We start from the raw sequence: 18741 nt of genomic DNA, 5'->3' as shown, positions 1-18741 counted from the left end.
AACAATTATAGGAAGTCTTCCATAACATCAACATTTCAGTGTAGCATTTGACTATGCAATCTCTGTTTGTTTAATGAATTACACTATAAAACTCCCATAATTATTGTGGCAACCTGAAAATAACTGTGTCTAGACAAGACAATTCAATGATTAATATTGTGAACACCCATCAATACTGTCATGGAGCTCTGGCATGCTATCAATAAAATCCCTCATGCATTTATTTGCCTGTTATGTAGAGCATGGGTGGCTTGAGACCATATTATAAACACAAGTCCCTGCAGGGGCTGTAAGACTTGGTCTTTGAGTCTACAGATCCACATCATGCAACATTCTCAATTTGACTTACACAGGAAAACAACATTGAATCTGCACCCAAAGTAGTAAAGATAACTGAAACGCAGTAAGGTGGACAACTATCAATATTTTTAACATAATTCTCCAGCGTTTCAAAACAAGGCTGCATTTGTCACTATGCCAGTTTAATTAACAACCCAAATGATGGCAAGTTTTTTCACATAAGCAATGGAAAAGACAGAAAACACCTCTTTTTCAATTTTCTAGCATGCCTTTTGAAGCCCTTCATAAATCAATAGAATCTGTGCTAAGTTGGAAATGCCTCTGAGAGGCTGCTTGCCTGCAGCTGGTCACGCAACCATCACGCTTCGCTGCTTTAGATCCCTGTCAGATAGACAGACACAGCAGTGCAGCACAGCTAACATTCGCAGGGATTAAGTACACAGAGATTACAAAATTACTTACTGTTCATTCGCATCATGATCCATTCTTGATCACAAAACTGAATAAATGGGCCTTAACACAAATACCAGCCTTCTGATGGAGCATCCTTATAATATCTATGAAACACTTCATGTCCTGAACTAAAATACCTGGTTTTACAGAAAGCAAGAGCATCAAGTTCCCGTGTTTATCGCTGATGAAGGATCATGGTTGAGATACCTGTCCTACCTGGAAATAATCACGACAAGAACTGACAGGGAAGATAAGCAGCATACCTGGAGGGAAGCCAAGCTTCATGTTTACCATTCCACCACTTTTTGTATATTTTCAAGTTTACATGAAACAGCATTTAAAGAATTATCGTGAAAAGTGGACATATTGCTAACAGATGACAAAATACCATTTCACAATATTACAGGATTATAAACCCAAGAGTCCATGCATGAAGTCGGGGTTGTAACTTGTTTCATATCACACTAAACTCTCATACTTGAACGGCTTTTAAAGTAGTTGATAAAAAATTCTGACGTCAGTTGAAAGAAAGTTGCACTATATATATTTAGGTTTTCGTTTACGGAAATATATTCTGGAATGAGATGCAGCCCATGCAGCTGACTGGGTAGTCTTCATTTAATACCAACTACTGGAAACAGCTTTCCATTTGCAACTTTACTGCAGCCACAACAGTTTGACATTACACCACAAGTCTACACAGTGACAGCCTCAACAGAAAGCAGCCACTGACATTCACATTAGACAATGTGTACAAGACTGTACTAGTGTCAGTCTACATCCAAGACTGACTGGTTCTTGATCCCATCAACAGATGGGTTTGTACATCGGTTGTATAACGCTGCACTCACCAATATTCCAGCTATATGACGGTGGTCTGTAAATAACCAAGTCTTGACCAGATAATCTAGTGGTCAACATCATGAGCATCAATTTACACAAGTGGGATACAATGACGTGTCAATCAAAACAGTGAACCTGATCACTCATCCCTTCAGTAGCCTCTGAAGACCAATTCTGAGCTGGGTTCGTCATGGGTCTTCAAACTGACACAGAGTATCAGAGAGCAGGTCCCATTGATGCCTGTATAGTGGGTTTACTGTAAACATAGCTCCTATTAAATTATACACAACAACTTTATCACAAAAGTGCAATTTTGTTGTTGCTTCTTTCCATGTTCCTCCATGTGCAATAACCACTGCACACCTCTTGTTCATGTGATCATGGCAAAATGGGATCAATGACAATTACAGAACCAATCAATGACAATCATAGAACATGTGTGCTTGCATGAGTTTAGTTTTACGCCACACTCAGCAATATTCCAGCCATATGGCATCAGTCTGTAAATAATCCAGTCTGGACCAGACAATCCAGTGATCAACAGCATGAGCATCAATTTGCACAACTGGGAACTGATGTGTCAACCAAGTCAACAAGAATGACCACCTGATTCTATTAGTCGCCTCTTACAACAAGCATAGGTTACTGAAGGCCAATATTCAAACTCTGACCTTCACGGGTGCCATCCTTCAGTGATGAATCAGCTTCCTTTGAGTGATATTCATGCTTAGGTTTTCCTACCAGTAAACCACCAAGAGACTTCAGCCTTCAGCCTGGACCAACAGCAACAACTTATAATGGAAAGTAATGTAACACTGGTCCATGTGTCATTACTACTAAAATCACTTTTTATAGAAAAATGTCCAAAATCCAATTACAATCAGTATCAATTGCTGTAGTAGACTGAGTACATAGCACGGAGTACAAATAAGCATATACCATATATCTTTCTATGTATTTAAACTTTACTGACTGTGTGTTGTGACGTCCAGCTGTGCTAGATCAATATCAGAGCACCAGGCTATTAACTCGTGCATAATACCATAAGATATGATAACATATGTGCATTATTCTCTCTGTGAAATATTAACATATCAGAAGTACTGGCAGAGTGAGTGAGTGAGTGAGTGAGTGAGTGAGTGAGTGAGTGAGTGAGTGAGTGAGTGAGTGAGTGAGTGAGTGAGTGAGTGAGTGAGTGAGTGAGTGAGTGAGTGAGTGAGTGAGTGAGTGAGTGAGTGAGTGAGTGAGTGCGTGAGTGAGTGACCAAGAATCCAGATCAGTTTCAGAAACATGGATCATACAATCCTAGCATTAAAAGGTAAGCATGGGTACTATAAAACCCTAACTGCAAAAATTGTTCTGATGAGTCCCACATACCCAATGAATGAGTGAAACACCAATCGTATGAAACAGTAGGTTCCACAGACCACAAGCCATAAGCATCAAAAGCTTTCAGGCAATGAGTATAGGAGTATTAAAATCATTTGACATCTCCAGGATTAGCCAACTTAGTGCCATAATTCCCCGTTTCATGTTACAACAGCTTCCCAGTATCCCCTGAGGATCATCATCAGACTCCGAGATTCCATTTGAGTCATGCTATTAGTTTCAGCCACTAATGTATACTAGAACAGACTTGATGTGGATGTGAAATGGGGCGGGCAACAAATGGAAAATCAGGAATTTATCAAAGTGAATACAGAACTATTGCTGATCATGATACAAATCAGCTAAAATGGTCTGGAAACGTTTCATGCAATTTCAGTAATACAGTTGTTCTGTTCGGGTGTGCTGCCCATGTACAAATCTGCATATCTGGGTGCAAAACCTTTCAACCACCTCTTGAACACTGGTTCTATTAAATGAAAGTCTGAACAAAACCAACTCATTATATTGTATTCCCTGCAGTAGAGTGAAGTGATGGTTCTTCCCCCAAAATACACATTCAGAAGATAAAAGTTCTGAGTTTGAAAATTAGATGAATTGTAGACCAAATTGATAGTCTCTAAATTTCAGAATCTTTTTAAAGACTATCAATTCAATCCAACATTCATCTAATTTTTAAACTTATTTCGTTTTTATCTCCAGTCGACCATAACCAGTTTAACATCAACCTTCTTTGTTCTGTTTAAGAGAGGCAAATTGAACTAATCTGTGAAGGTGCTCTCTCTTAATTGTTTTAAATACTGTAACATTATGTCCAAAGAAAACAAACAACTATCTATTGAATGCAGTAATTTAATATGTAACAGTAAGGTTTTCCACCCTCTCATGACTGAAACAAACTAAGCCTACTGTGTGTCTTAATACCTCCCCACTCACCCCCTCGCCCCTCCTTTCATACACCATTATGGAATGGTCTTATCTACCTATTTTCTTGGAAGTAGTTGTTGAAAGTTACACAACAGTTTGAAATTTAGGAAGAAGCAGACGGGCCAGGGTTTACATTTTGCAAAAAGTTAAAGGTAACATGCAACGTAAAATACAACTTTTCAGATTCTGATACCTTTCATTATGAGCTTACTGAGACAAATCATCAAAAATGCCAGTTCAACCTATAAAGTTGAAAAAAAAACTGCAATGAAAAAAAGCCGGCGAAATCCTAGTTCAAACAATTCAAAAAGTGGTTTCAACAGCTGTGCTGCGAAGCGCCCATGACGCATGCACAGTGAATAGGTACGCAGAGTTTGAAACAGTGTGCCTGCCCGGAGTATGAGGTCGTGAGCAGTAGTCTAGTCTTGGTTGTGTACACAAACAAGTAAATAATCTACTCATTACATAAAAAAAACTTGTTGATTGTGGTAAGCAGCCTCTGTCACAGAGAAAGCTCAATGCCTGGTTTATTGACACCTATATGTCTGCCTGCCTGTCTGCTAACGAAAATATTCAATACACAGCTTCAATCATTGACCACACGCAATTTGAACTTAACACCAATCAGGCTATGCGCCATAAACAAAATAAATTGATTTATGACTCGTGCACCCGAGTCTCTGCCAAATTATGGATTTAGACAGGTATGATACTAGTACACGACATGTTTTTATGTCTGTGGGTTGCAAACAAACTACATCTATTTTTCTCGGATGACTGGATCTGACGGAAACTGATGCAAACTCTTGTCAGTTTCAAGTCCTGCTTTGTACTTGGACGAATGACAGTTTCCAACCACGCAGTAGTTCACCATCTCTACAGAGATGATTTTTGATTGAATCGAATGCAAATTCAGAGAACATGTATCTACAAAACCCAACAGTTCTGTAGACATTCTTTATGGATAACAACTTCTTCCAGCATACATGATTTTGTTTGACAACGGTATATGAATCCATACTGAAACGCCGCCGCAAATACAATAAAAGAAGTTGTTATCCATAAAGAATGTTACTTTCGTGTGACCCACTATGACTGGGTTCGGTCTCCCGAAGGCTTGTTTCGAGGGAAGTAAGTACAAAATATTGCACTTTTGAATCGCGATTGTACACTTATAATTTTGTTTATTTATCTCTTACAAGCAGCAATGTATATGTCATGAATAATTGATAATTGTATTTTAATTATGTTTGATTTTTTGGTTGCATGTGACCTTCAACAGTTGATGAAGCAAGGGAGAAAGCTACTTGACTGACTGTATAATCTGAACCCTGGAGAATAGTGCCTTTTCTGATCCACCGATGAATCAAGTGTTGTAATTTATGTTGGTCAAGGACTTGATTTTTATGACTTATGAGTTTCCATCAGAATTCCGCATACCTCTACCCAGGCATGCGACAAATCAGTTTCAGTGATGGCACTAATGCAGCTACTTGGGTTTTCTTGAAAATTGTTTTCATTACCTTGAGACAGGATTGTGACCAAGTGGTTTTGAGGAGTACGGACATGGATCACCAGCAGCAACAGTCTTGGCAGAAACTTCTGGTGGTTCAAATTTTATACATACTTTTTGAACAACTCAACGGGACATAAGGGAAACTGAGTGGCATAACTTTGGGGGTTTGTCTGCTCCTTATCTTGTGAACATTTCACATGCAAGTGTCAAAGGTGTCACAGTTCTTTAGGAAATGCTTCACAATCCAAACTTATTACAAGCTCATGTGGTGTAAACCATTTTAAATGGAAATAAACGTAACATTAAAATGGAGGCAAAAATATTGTTTATGGTAATGGTTCGGCCAGTACATTGTCACTGAGTTTGTATTTTCTCATAACTGAAGATAATATGATAGTCAGGTTCCCTAATAAATATGGAGGAAAAAAACATATATTATTGTATTTTTTGACTTGTTATAAATGTTCTAGTATTTACATTTAACATCTGCTGCATTAATATCAGCCAAATGGAAGGTGTGGCAGTGTTGTGTACATGCACCATGTAGGACACAATATCGCACGCATTTTCAATCTGAATTGATAGTGTCTAATTTTATTTGTCTAGTCAAATTTCAGTATTTAAAGGCACAAGTTTTTTATGGATGACAACTTCTTTATTGTGAAGAGTCACGACGTTTCGAAGTATATTCTTACTTTTTCATCACGTTTCAAAGCATATTCTTACTTCTTCATCACGTTTCAAAGCATATTCTTACTTCTTCATCACGTTTCAAAGCATATTCTTACTTCTTCATCAGGTGAATGAAGAAGTAAGAATATACTTCAAAACGTCGTGACTCTTCACAATAAAGAAGTTGTCATCCATAAAAACGCTGTGTCTTTATGTGTATCACTTCTAAATGCCATTCAAAGATTTTGAGTATAACCCTATCAACTGGAACTGCAAAATGTCATGGAATATTTACCAATATTTCCTGTGGCCTTTCAGACGAAGATCTGCCTCTGAACAGGGCTCCTAACATGGTATTCTATGCAACAGTCCAGTACAATTTATAGCACCAAGCAGGATATGGATCAATGTTCCAAAACTGGTATGAATTCAGATACAACTACAAGCACTACAGCAAGACAAGCATTGAGAACAAAGATCCATTCTGGCCCACAAGATCTACAATGAAACAAGCATCAAGAACTAAAGATCCATTCTGGCCCATAAGCACAACAGAGAGACAAGCATCGAGAACTAAACATCTGTTCTAGCCCACAAGCATAACAGAAAGACAAGCATTGAGAACTAAAGATCTGTTCTAGCCCAAAAGCACAACAGGGAGACAAGCATCAAGAACTAAACATCTGTTCTGGCCCACAAGCAGAACAGAAAGACAAGCATTGAGAACTTAAGATCTGTTTTAGCCCACAAGCACCACAGAGAGACAAGCATTGAGAAATAAAGATCCATTGTGGCCCACAATGACAACAGAGAGACGAGCATCGAGAAATAAAGATCCTTTGTGGCCCACAAGCACAACAGAGAGACAAGCATCAAGAACTAAACATCTGTTCTGGCCCACAAGCACAACAGAAAGACAAGCATTGAGAACTAAAGATCTGTTTTAGCCCACAAGCACCACAAAGAGACAAGCATCTAGAACTAAAGATCCATTGTGGCCCACAATCACAACAGAGAGACAAGCATCGAGAAATAAAGATCCTTTGTGGCCCACAAGAAGAACAGAGAGACATTGGCTTTATCAGCAAGTGATTTATTACACAATCTTTTACAATCTCTGATGTGGGTCAAATAGGTTCTGCAGACACATCAGAAAGAAAAGCATAATCCTGAAAAAAAAGACTACTGAGTTCCACAAGGGCTTGTGATACACTGGCTATACCAACTATACACAAGGGCTTGTGATACAGTGGCCATACCAACTATACACAAGGGCTTGTGATACACTGGCTATACCCAACTACACACAAGGGCTTGTGATACACTGGCTCTACCCAACTACACACAAGGGCTTGTGATACACTGGCTATACCAACTACACACAAGGGCTTGTGATACACTGGCTATACCAACTACACACAAGCAGAAGCGCCACTGACCTGAGAACAGAGTGACAGAATCAATAACAAATTAACAACTGATAGCATCAAGTTTCAGTTTAATGCATTTACTGCTCTGCAAGATTTAAAACATTATTTCTGCAGGAAAGAAAAATCAGGTCATTTCTGGTTCTCTTTCCACAAAGCACTAAGGTGACTCTAAGTCACTTAGATGTGCAATGTAAAGAAAGCGAGTTAAAGGTTAACCTGGGTTCAATTCCCCATATGGGTACAACATGTGACTTTCTGTGAATCCTATTTGTGGTGTCCCCTGCCATAATGTTGCTGAAATATTGCTAAAAGTAGCATAAAATTAAACTACACTTATTGACACAATTCCTACTACAACCACTTCCCACTATCGCTACATCCCGTTATGACTACTTACCATGATGACTAAAACCATTATTGCTAACCAGCTACACTGTACCAAAAAGATGCTAAAATACAGTACTTGTTGGTCACTGCCAGGCTTTTGACATTAATGGTTACAAGGACTGGTCGGTTCAGAATCAGTATAATGTGTCTAAGTAGGATATTTATGTTTAACTGTGGCATGATATCTCACATCCTCGATATTTCCAAAGCATTACATTCTGTTAAGTCTCCACCATACCCTGGATGCATCTACAGCTCGTCCCGAGCCGAGCATGCCAGTGTCAACAATTATAACGGTAGCAGCTGTCAAGGTTTGTTCTCAGTGCGACTCAGAAATCATACAGACAGACAAATTCAGAAAATTTGAAAAAAACATATGCAAGAACTCCTTCTGCCTCTTTCAGAGAACATGCACAAGGTTTGTTTGGGCAAGTTTAATCGGTTAGATAACTTAAATAGCGAAAGTGAGTTGTGATTGGTTTGCTCAACTTCCCAGCATAAGACACCTCATTGGATAAAAAGCCAGCCAAGCAAGGTGATAAATTTATCATGCTTAGCTGTAGATGCATCCATGGTATAGTGGAGACTTATCGGAACATATACGCTGGAGATATCGAGGATGGATATCTCAGTGAGCTAGAACTATAATATCAGTTTAAGTCTGGTCTAGTATCAGCAGTCACACATACACATGCTCACATGTCGTCATATAAGTGAAATATTCTCTTATATGTCATTAAACCCCATTTCAACCCATCTCACATCCCATTATGACAGCATCTCATTATGACTACATCCTGTTATGATTACTTCCCATTATGACTACATCCTGTTATGATTACTTCCTATCATGACTAATTCCCGTTATGACTACATCCTGTGATGATTACTTCCTATTATGACTACAGGTGTTATGATTGCTGCCCATTATGACTACATTCTGTTATGATTACTTCCCATTATGACTATATCCTGTATTGATTACTTCCCATTATGACTACATCCTGTTAAGATTACTTGCCATTATGACTACAACTTGTTATGACTATTCTCGTTGTGACGTATAGGTTATCACGCCAGTGTGTTTTGGGATAGGAATAAACACTATGTATTTAGCTCGCCTTTGTTTTGGGATGGTCAGTATCCTGCATTGGGAATAAACATTGCAAGCCTTGGCAAACTAAATACATAGTGTTTATTCCTACTGCAAGATATTAACCATCCCAAAACACACGAGTGTGATAACCTATTTATCATATAATGTTGTTCTTACTTTAAACGCTTTTTTAAAAATGTGATTTCATTTGCCACAGATCATCAATCTAAACTTCTGAGATGTGCCCACACATCTATGAAGTCACAAATATGTGCGTTGTAATACGTGACGTCACAAGCCCGGTGACGCAGTTTTCTAGTGATCACTACTGTGACTGTGTCAGCTTTTATGTTCTTTCATAATTACTCGTCTCTTTCCATTACCTGCAAGAAGACTCTTACCCCTCTCGTACTCCATTACTGCCAAGAATCGTAGCACACCAATCAAATCGTGTGTTGTAAAACGCATTTCAAAACATGAAACTGACGGAACCGTTGGACTTTGAAACCTCGCTAAACTATACCAAGCACAATTTAAACATAAGCTTTGGGCTAAAGGATGAAGACCTTTCAACAGTGAAACATATTTGCAAAGGGAATAACCGCATTGCTGTTTTGCCCACGGGATGTAGGATATTCTTAAAGCCATGTAGGATATTCTTAAAGCCATGTAGGATATTCTTAAAGCCATGTAGGATATTCTTAAAGCCATGTTTGGAAATTCAGAGTTATCATTCCTTGATAATTTAACTAGACTGTTTTCATCTCCATGCCCGTTTGCGCTTAGACAGGACCCAGTCGTAAACATGGCCACGAGAGGGGTACGAGACGCCATCCGGCTTGCCGGAATGACACAAGTAGTTACGAATCCTTTTATGTTAAAGAGTGTATTGTTGTCATCAAATATTAACTTAGTTTGAACAATGACAAAAAAACATGTGGATTTGGGGAAAATTTCAGTTAAACTTTTGAACAACAACCATAATGTTCACGAGGCATTATGCGCACTAGTCAACTGACAAAGTGTCAAACAGTTCATTCGAGATTTCTTGGCTGCTGTCCGAGTCAATGATTGCAAGAAACCTGCATTTCAGTGCTGTTGAAGTCGTAATCAGTCACATCTATCATTATGAGACAACAATGTTCTCTCATCAAGGCACACACAGTATCGTAATCCCAGCTGTCAATCTGGACATGATTGCCAATAGATGGGCATGACGCCCTGTTTGTTTACAGTGTGAAAGTAGTCTCTAAAATTTGCATATGACCTCTCTAATTTGCATCGGTATCCATATATGACCCCAAGGGATACCGAAAATATCCGTTGGCTTTATCCTGCCGAGAATACTACTCATTCTATGATAAAACATCCCATTATGACTCCCTCTTCAGTAAAGATAAGGTTTCCTTAAATTATTTGCTGCACAAACCATCCTTTGTACTTTCTGTGACAGAGATGTCCCAGTATCATAGATATGTGGCAGGTATGAAGTCATGTAAAATTTGGTTTATCTGAAGTTGTGATTGTCTACAGTTTTAACTCAAGTGGTATCATTTGTAAGCGTTCGTCTACAGTTATTTTCAGATCTTGTCTTGCTCATTGTGGGTATAATGGGTGTCATGAGTTTGTGTCACCACATGTGTTGTGTCCTTTGATTTGTTTAACCTGTGTGTCCATTGGTTCTCTTAAACATAGGACTTGCATGTCAGCCATTGCACTTCACTTCAATTCGATCACATCTCAGAGCAACAAAACAACTAACAACTCAGGTCTAAGGTAGGAACAATATTCTAAGTGTTGTATAAATAACAATGTCATTAGTGTTAATTATACATTCTTGATGATAATGAAACAAATTAAAAAAAATATGTGCAATTGCATATATTATGCACAGGAAGTATTTATCAGAAGTAGATTAGTTGCAGTATTAAAGCTCATGCAGGAATTGATATACTGAACTAATACATCTATGCATAGGTTACATATCTTGCAGTATTACCATTACACACTTGAATTACATTTCAGAGGTCAATTGAATGGCTGAACGTGTGAATGATAAATTGTTCCGAGAGTACACATGATTTCTGTACTTTGTATTGTTATTGATTAAGTGATAGTTATTATTAAGTCAAATTGTGCATCATGGCAATAGTGTTTTAGCGGCCCGCCTTTAAGGTAGAGTTTAAGAGTTGCCTCCCTTCAGTATGTGTTTTGACTGTTCATAAACGAAGCCAATCACAAAGGTTCCATACTTTCCTGGAATGCTAAAGAACCAGTGACTGTGTATATAATGGCTGGTTTTGTGTTGATGGGGCACATGGACTTACACTCAGAGTAATACGGGAGTTGTGTCATCATTCAATCTATCTAAATCTGTCTGCCTCTTCACCAACATTTGACCTATATCCAAGACAGACTGCATGCTGTGAAAGATTCGGTATCACTGTTTGTCACTGAAAACCAAGACTTTGGTGAGTTGATAGTATATTTGTGACCCATTACATTAGATTTGACATAGCCACATTGTACTAGAAACCTCTATTGTGAATCTTTGTATCTTGCTCTTTGGTCAGTACATAATATTGAATATTATAGACTTGTCATTGTTATATTTTGCTGGTTCACTGGTGATTTCTTAAACCTTTCATCACACCAGTTTATCAACTGGAACAATATAAGTATGACCTGTTGCAATTCACGCATGGTTACATTAAACAATGTCAGGCCTACTGATTTTATTATTTGTATACATACCTATTTAGAATATTGAGACATTGCTTTGCTTGTTCTTGTAGCAGCCGTATATTCATCTTGGAGACGTGGCTCTTCTACACCCCAGTGTCACACACAGGATATGGCTATTACTATTCTAGATGTGATATTTTCATGCATGTCTGCACTTGGCAGGTAACGTGAACACGTTTCAGCTCATCATGGTCATATATTGGACTCTATTTCATAAATAGGTAAGATGTATTCTCATTTGTCCATACGTCTACTTTTTTCATGTACACCTTTCTAGTATCCTTGCACTGGAGGGTTACCAAATAGTTATCTGGCTGTGTGTCATAACTGTGAACTTTATTGCCTGTCAATGTATGTGTATATATTGTTAAAGTTTAACAGTTTGGGGGGCAAGATGTGTTACTGGACAATGAATTATTTCCCTTGATGATACAACCAATGTTGTGTATAGTTTCAGGTGATTATTTCCCTTGCTCATTTATAATGCTGTGTAACGTACATGTGTAATTGCTGGATTACAGACTTTATTGTGACAAACTACTTCTGATGCCTCTGCAAAACATTATGCAATGTGCAAATCTTACTAAGAATGTTACTCTATTTCAGTTCTGACAGATATATTTAACTCTGTATAAACCACAACTCACCCCCTACAGCAAGTCATGTGATTCATCTCATCTCTATCACTTGGCATCCGAACAGCTGCAACATCATTGTGTCATATGAAGAATATGTGTAGTACCAAGGAGTTACCGTTCCAGTCATTGTGTTAATGGCGATGTAACTATTGCAACAACATTGTTTAATGTGCATCTGTTCACAATGATTTGATAGTTATGTTTATTTGTTGTAGTTTTGAACTCAGGTTTTAGATAGTAGTGGTTCAACAAATGGAGATTATAATTATTACAATGCCCTTCAAAGACTTGATACAATTATCAAGTATTTTATTTTTAATAAAACAAACAAATATCTGCAATATGGGGCCACTTTTGAGAGATCAAAATATTTGGTACTAAAGGAATTTCCATATCTGCAGCAATTTCACGCCAAAATGTAACATCGTATTTGCACATTATAATACACAATGGTTCTCTTTCGCAACCAGATTCAGTAACAAAACTAGCTGCAACATTTACAAATGTTTGAATATCCAATTCCTAATGATTTGTATCTTCACCAAATTTCTAAACTTGTGTAAAAATTGAAGAAGTCATTGTTTTAAATGCTGATATCATGTAATCACAAACAAGTAAACATTTCATGCTTTCTTCAATAATCTGCACACACTAATGTTCCAGCTGATGGTAATACACTGGCATATCTGTATTCTCTATACATCGAACAAATAATACCTGATGATTAACATCTCACATTACCTACTGTGCACAAATCTATCAGCAGAACACAGATGACACCTGGGATTATTCTATAGGTGGGCTCATTTTACCCCTATCATTAGCAGTCATAATAGGACATTGTCATAATGAGACATACTCATAATGGAATGTAGTCATAATGGGAATTGTCACATCTTGGGTGCAACAACCAAGGCCACAGAGATACTGTCCCAATATTACACACAAGACAGTAATTACAGCTGTCTGTTAACACCTAGGACGTGTATAGTCCGTTTGGCTCACAACTGGACTTATAAATTTCAAGTTCGCTCCAAAAACTAATATACATATAATACATTAACCAGGGCTGTCATCTCCATCCTGCCGTGCACACCAGACTGTTCTCTTTACACTCCTCCCACGTAACAAAATTTAATACTGAACTGTGCTGAAATTTTAATGGCAGTTTGTCAAACACATTTTGTATTTTAGGACATCAATTCTGCAAAAACCAGACAGAGTTGGTATGATGCCTTAATTATGATCAGCATTTCACTTAGCATTATATGTTTATTAGTTTTTGAGTTAGATTGCAATTCATCGGTCCAGTTTTGAGCCAAACAGACTATGATAATTCTACCCGAAAACAAGTCTAGATCTGCGTACAGTATTGCCTTTAGACATATCCAAGTGTAGTTCAGTAAATGTCCCACAACAATGTTATTCAATGAGGTGCAGGAATAAGTCTTATATTAGTCTTATAACAATCTCATACTTATGTAAGATATGTAAACAGGGTTGCTGAGAAGTGATGAAAACATACATGACGAAAAATATACAGTATATATACTAATTACAAAACTACTAACTATGTCAAAACACATCAGTTTTTGCTTCTCTACACTTCAGACACATCCACCATGACAGTTATTTAAATTGTGCACACATCTGTCATACAATAAAGATTTTTTTTTAATTTGATCAAACTGGCTCGATACATGCTATATTTTCTAACTGGAGCATAACATCACATTCCCTGCAGAATAAAGCAGTATAAACTGGGAACTTAGGCCTACACTAGCGATGATAATTAACAAACATAATAATAGGATATGAACTACATCATGTTAACAGAGGTAACTTGATGTTTTCTAAGATAGGTCAGTTTCCTTCCTTCATCATTAGATTCTGTAAAACAATCAGGTACTCATCAATGTGCTAAGATACATTTTCAGTTATTCCATTTCAAGGCATATGTCACCACTGTTGATTTTAAACATGACATTAACCTGTATACCATGGATGACATGTTTTCCATAATTGTACATTAGACTGAATCTTCGACTGAATCTTCTCATGGGTTAGAAATGCTACTCTTTTGAGAAAGTAACTTGTCCTGACTAATTTTCCACTTGCCCTGCTTTTTATGACACAATCATGACAACGTACTTAAGTCTAAATCAACATCTGATGTTTAGTGGACTATTTATTGAGAAGTGGACTATTTATTGAGAAGTGATAAAGACCAAAGAAAGATAAATCTGCTTTATTGTCATTGTAAAATATGAAATGAAATCCAAGTCTGTTTGCAGTTTGCAATGTAAAAGCCGAGATTATCTGGACAAGTAACATACCATTATTTGATACCCCAAAATGAAAACTAACTTGACCTAGGCGTCTGGAGATGGGATATTTGAACCCATGCTTCTACCAATCAAAACATAGCTACACTCATGATAATGTCATACTATCATGCTCACCAGCATAAACGAGAGGCATAATATGACATAATCATATTACATGAATAACAGACGATATATTATCATAATCGCCAGGGACTATACACAAACAACTTAAATCCACATGAATAAAGGGAGCGTGTACTGTTGGTACGACTGTTCATGTAACACGAAAACAGGTGACACTTCCTCTCACATTTTCATTGTTTACATCAGTTTCGGGCAATACAGAGAACGACAACGAGTTGATGGTCTGACAGCTCTGTGGCGTCTCTTGGCGTCCTAGTTAAGCGTCCTGTAAATGTGTTTATCTCATGACTACTATTGACGTTATAGATGTGACTGCAGCGACCATGCACATCAACCGCGACGACAGCAAAACGTCATTGTTGTGTCGTGTCACATCAAAACAAAATAGTGATCAGCTGTATACACAGAGTGTACTCACGAATGCCTTGTCGCAAGCCTCGTCTGCCTGGTGGCGTGGCATCGCCAGGACGTCGGTGGTCTGCGCGTTCGGAAGATATGGAACTCATTATGCCTGCCCATCAACACTTATCGAGGCCAGAGTCAAATGTTTGGGGCACTTTGACGACCATCTTCCCCCTGATATTCCTCGCCGCCATATTAGCACATGTGTGGTCACGTGATCCGATGGGGAAGCATTCCGATTGTCAGTGAAAGAAAGAAATGTCTGCAGAGTTGGAGTAACTACAATATGACGCTGGCTTAGATAGTAAAAGCTATGTTTGGTTTTTTTTTTGTTGTTGTTTGTTGTTGTTGAAATAAATTGTTTCTACTCGGTTCCAGTCAATGTTACAAGAAGATATATTTACCAAATATTGCCAGAAGCTGACAATGAAGCTAACAATGGATGTATGTTGACCATATCAAAGGTCTTCAGCAACCCATGCTTGCCACAAAAGGCGACTGTGCTTGTCGTACGAGGCGACAGCCTGGATCGGGTGGCCAGTCTGGCTGACTTTGTTGACACATGTCATCGGTTCCCAATTGCGCATATCGATGTTCATGCTGTTGGTCGCTGGTTTGTCTGGTCCAGACTCAATTATTTACAGACCGCCGCCCTATGTCTGGTATATTGCTGAGTGTGGCGTAAAACTAAACTCGCTCACTCACTCACTCACTCACTCACTCACTCACTCACTCTCTCACTCACTTGCTTACTTGAGTGCCCCTCATGACATTGTTCGTATTTTGGATATTGTGTGAATGAGGGTAGTGTTCATTTGATTAATGTGTTCAATCACTATTTTATCGGTTTAAAGTAACAAGCGTTGGAGAAAATTAATTTCCCAAAATAGCAAATTAGTTATATATAACACTTCACGAATTATCAAAATACGGCAAGAATGGGAAGCATTAAAGTATTGTTACACATTTAGTAATAACGACTTTAAAATGTTACACAACAAAGTTCACAAGGAAGTGTTATGGACTGACATGTTTAAAGTTTATCAACATTAACGGAACATTATTAACATTGTGTCATAACTCGATCAGTCGTCGTGTGCTGACAATACATATATATGTGTATATTCTCGATAAAGGGTTGGGCAGCCTGAAATACAGCCTGTCACTGGACAGGGCAACACTGTTCTTTTTGTCAGTAATACAAAATCCCGAGGCCTGACCACAGTGAACAGCCACGTTTGGGTTGGAATGGAATGGAATGTTCTTATTTAAAAGAACATTGAAGTCCGTTTCCCTCAAAAGCGGAAAGTATCAAACAAAATGATTAAAAATATAATTACTTCTGTGGTCTTTGAATAATCCATGATACAAGAGCCACTTAGAATAAAATTCGGCGTTACAGCTTTTGTTTACGGAAATGACCTGTTCATATTGTTGGGAAAAAATTACTTGTGCAAATGCAAGCTAAACTCTACTCTACCAAATATCTGAGTGCAGAAGTGAGTCGAGATTGCGGTATAGTATTGACAATGTATCTTCTTCAGTATACTGAAAGTTGGCAGATTAGGCATTACTGTGGAAAATGAAAAGAACACATTCTAAAGGTTCATGTTCACTTTGAGGACCTTTCACTTAAAGTCAACACGTAAAGAATTACATCCAAACTGCATGGAGGAAGGAATTGCGAGGTCCTTGTTCAGTGGTCCTCATATACTCCATACATCGTGTTACCACGACCGTACATAGTTCGTTTGTCACTTTTTGTTTATGTTGATATAAATCAGGAAACAGTTAACTTGGTGCATTCACCCAAACATTATGTATGTAGCGTCGTTTCTACTGGAAGGTGTGACTTGTCTTCAGCTGTTAATTATGCACATTCCTGTGTATGCACGTGCTTCTTGTCCATACTGGGTGGTGGGGTAGCCTAGTGGTTTAAGCGTTCGCTCATCTCGCCAAAGCCAAAGACCGAGGTTTGACTCCCAACATGGATACAATGTGTGAAGCTTATTTCTGACGCCGCTGGAATATCACAAAAAAGCAGCGTAAAGCCATCCATACCCGTTCACTGTTCGCTGTACGAAAATGATATGCGTATACACAGATGTCTATTACGTATAAAGAAGGATTTATAATGTGTAGCGGTCCGTTCAACAAATGGCCTTTTCATAGGTGGATACAGAGGGGTGGGTAGGGATGCGGGAGTGTGCAGTCCACTCCCACAACCCCTTTCACAAAAGCACCTATAAGGCTGAAGGCACGAGTGTGCGATTCCTTTGTGGATACAGCGTATGATGGTCATTTCTAGCGTGTTCCGCTGCTGTGAAGCTGGGATGTTGCTGAAGGCCGTGCATGTCACTTCACCATCAAAACATAAAACACAAACCAGTGTTCGTCAATGCGAACACCCGTAGCATCAATACGTATTCTTTATCATGCCGAGTGATAGAGAATGGCTAAATTCAGATAGTACAGTGGGATTGTGCCGTTTATTAAATAGCGTTTGATTTGTTTCGGTGAGTGCATACCGAAAGGTATCAGAATCTGCAAAGTTGTTTTACGTTGCATGTGATCTTTAAGTTAGATGTTGAGTGAGTGAGTGAGTGAGTTTAGTTTCACACCGCACTCCGCAATATTCCAGATATATGGCGACGGTCTGTAAATAATTGAGTCTGGACCAGACAATCCAGTGACCAACAACACGAGCATCGATCTGAGCAACAGGGAACCGATGACGTGTGTCAACCAAGTCAGCGAGCCTGACGACCCGATCCGTTAGTTGCGATCGTCTCTTAGACAAGCATAGTCGCAGTAGAGCACAGACCTGCACATGAATAAATACTAGTGTCACCAGGCTGCTCCACTTGCTCCCTCTACTCCTGTGGGCGACCTCACCTCATCACGAGTGCTGTTTGGGAGATACTGGTCACCTCAACCCATGTTGCTCTGGTTTGTGTGTTTGCAATGACTTATTCCCAGCTTACAATGACTATAAAACAGGTGAACATTTGGAACTCGAGAAGATCTGTTTTTGGACAAGCTGGTGATTCTGTTATGAGTGAGCAACTGAATTGTTTCACAACACAGTGAGAAATATTACAGTTATCTCACAGCCAAATGCGAGGAATATCTGAGCAAGGAAAACAAGTGGGTGATATTCTGGGGATAGGCTGAACATTACAGCCAGGTCGTAAGTGGCCGACTTCCCTGTTCTGACAACATGAACTCCAAATAATTTTGTAGCTGTAGTAACAAATATTTTTTACATCAACAAATGTCTCAAAACACAAATAAGAGATATATCAAAAATTCAGTTTAACTGAAAAAACGAGCGATTGTGTAGTGTAGATTGTGCGTAGCATGCATCCTGCATATGATGAAGCTGCAGGTTCACAGACTTGTCACCATGTCACTGTGCCAAAATTTTTTTGCTTACAAAATGGCAAAAACAAAACAAAAAAACAGAACCAGATGA

The 18741-nt window shown here is 38.5% G+C and overlaps 1 protein-coding gene across 2 annotated transcripts in view; it reads right to left on the bottom strand.

The window, feature by feature from the left end:
* LOC137278669 (anoctamin-8-like) overlaps nt 1–15474 on the bottom strand; it is a 53820-nt gene extending 38346 nt beyond the window's left edge. Inside the window, exon 1 of one of the 2 annotated variants that reach the window (XM_067811174.1) lies at nt 15283–15474. In XM_067811174.1, coding sequence (XP_067667275.1) covers nt 15283–15370 — 88 coding nt within the window. In that variant the 5' untranslated portion in view covers nt 15371–15474. Of the gene's footprint in view, nt 1–890; nt 958–15282 lie in introns of those variants that run through there. The other variant, XM_067811175.1, reaches the window with a different exon arrangement.
* Nucleotides 15475–18741: the final 3267 nt, after the last annotated feature.

Source organism: Haliotis asinina, chromosome 3 (assembly GCF_037392515.1).
Source record: "Haliotis asinina isolate JCU_RB_2024 chromosome 3, JCU_Hal_asi_v2, whole genome shotgun sequence".
NCBI classification, from domain to species: domain Eukaryota; kingdom Metazoa; phylum Mollusca; class Gastropoda; order Lepetellida; family Haliotidae; genus Haliotis; species Haliotis asinina.
This window is presented reverse-complemented; position numbering and strand designations above follow the sequence as displayed.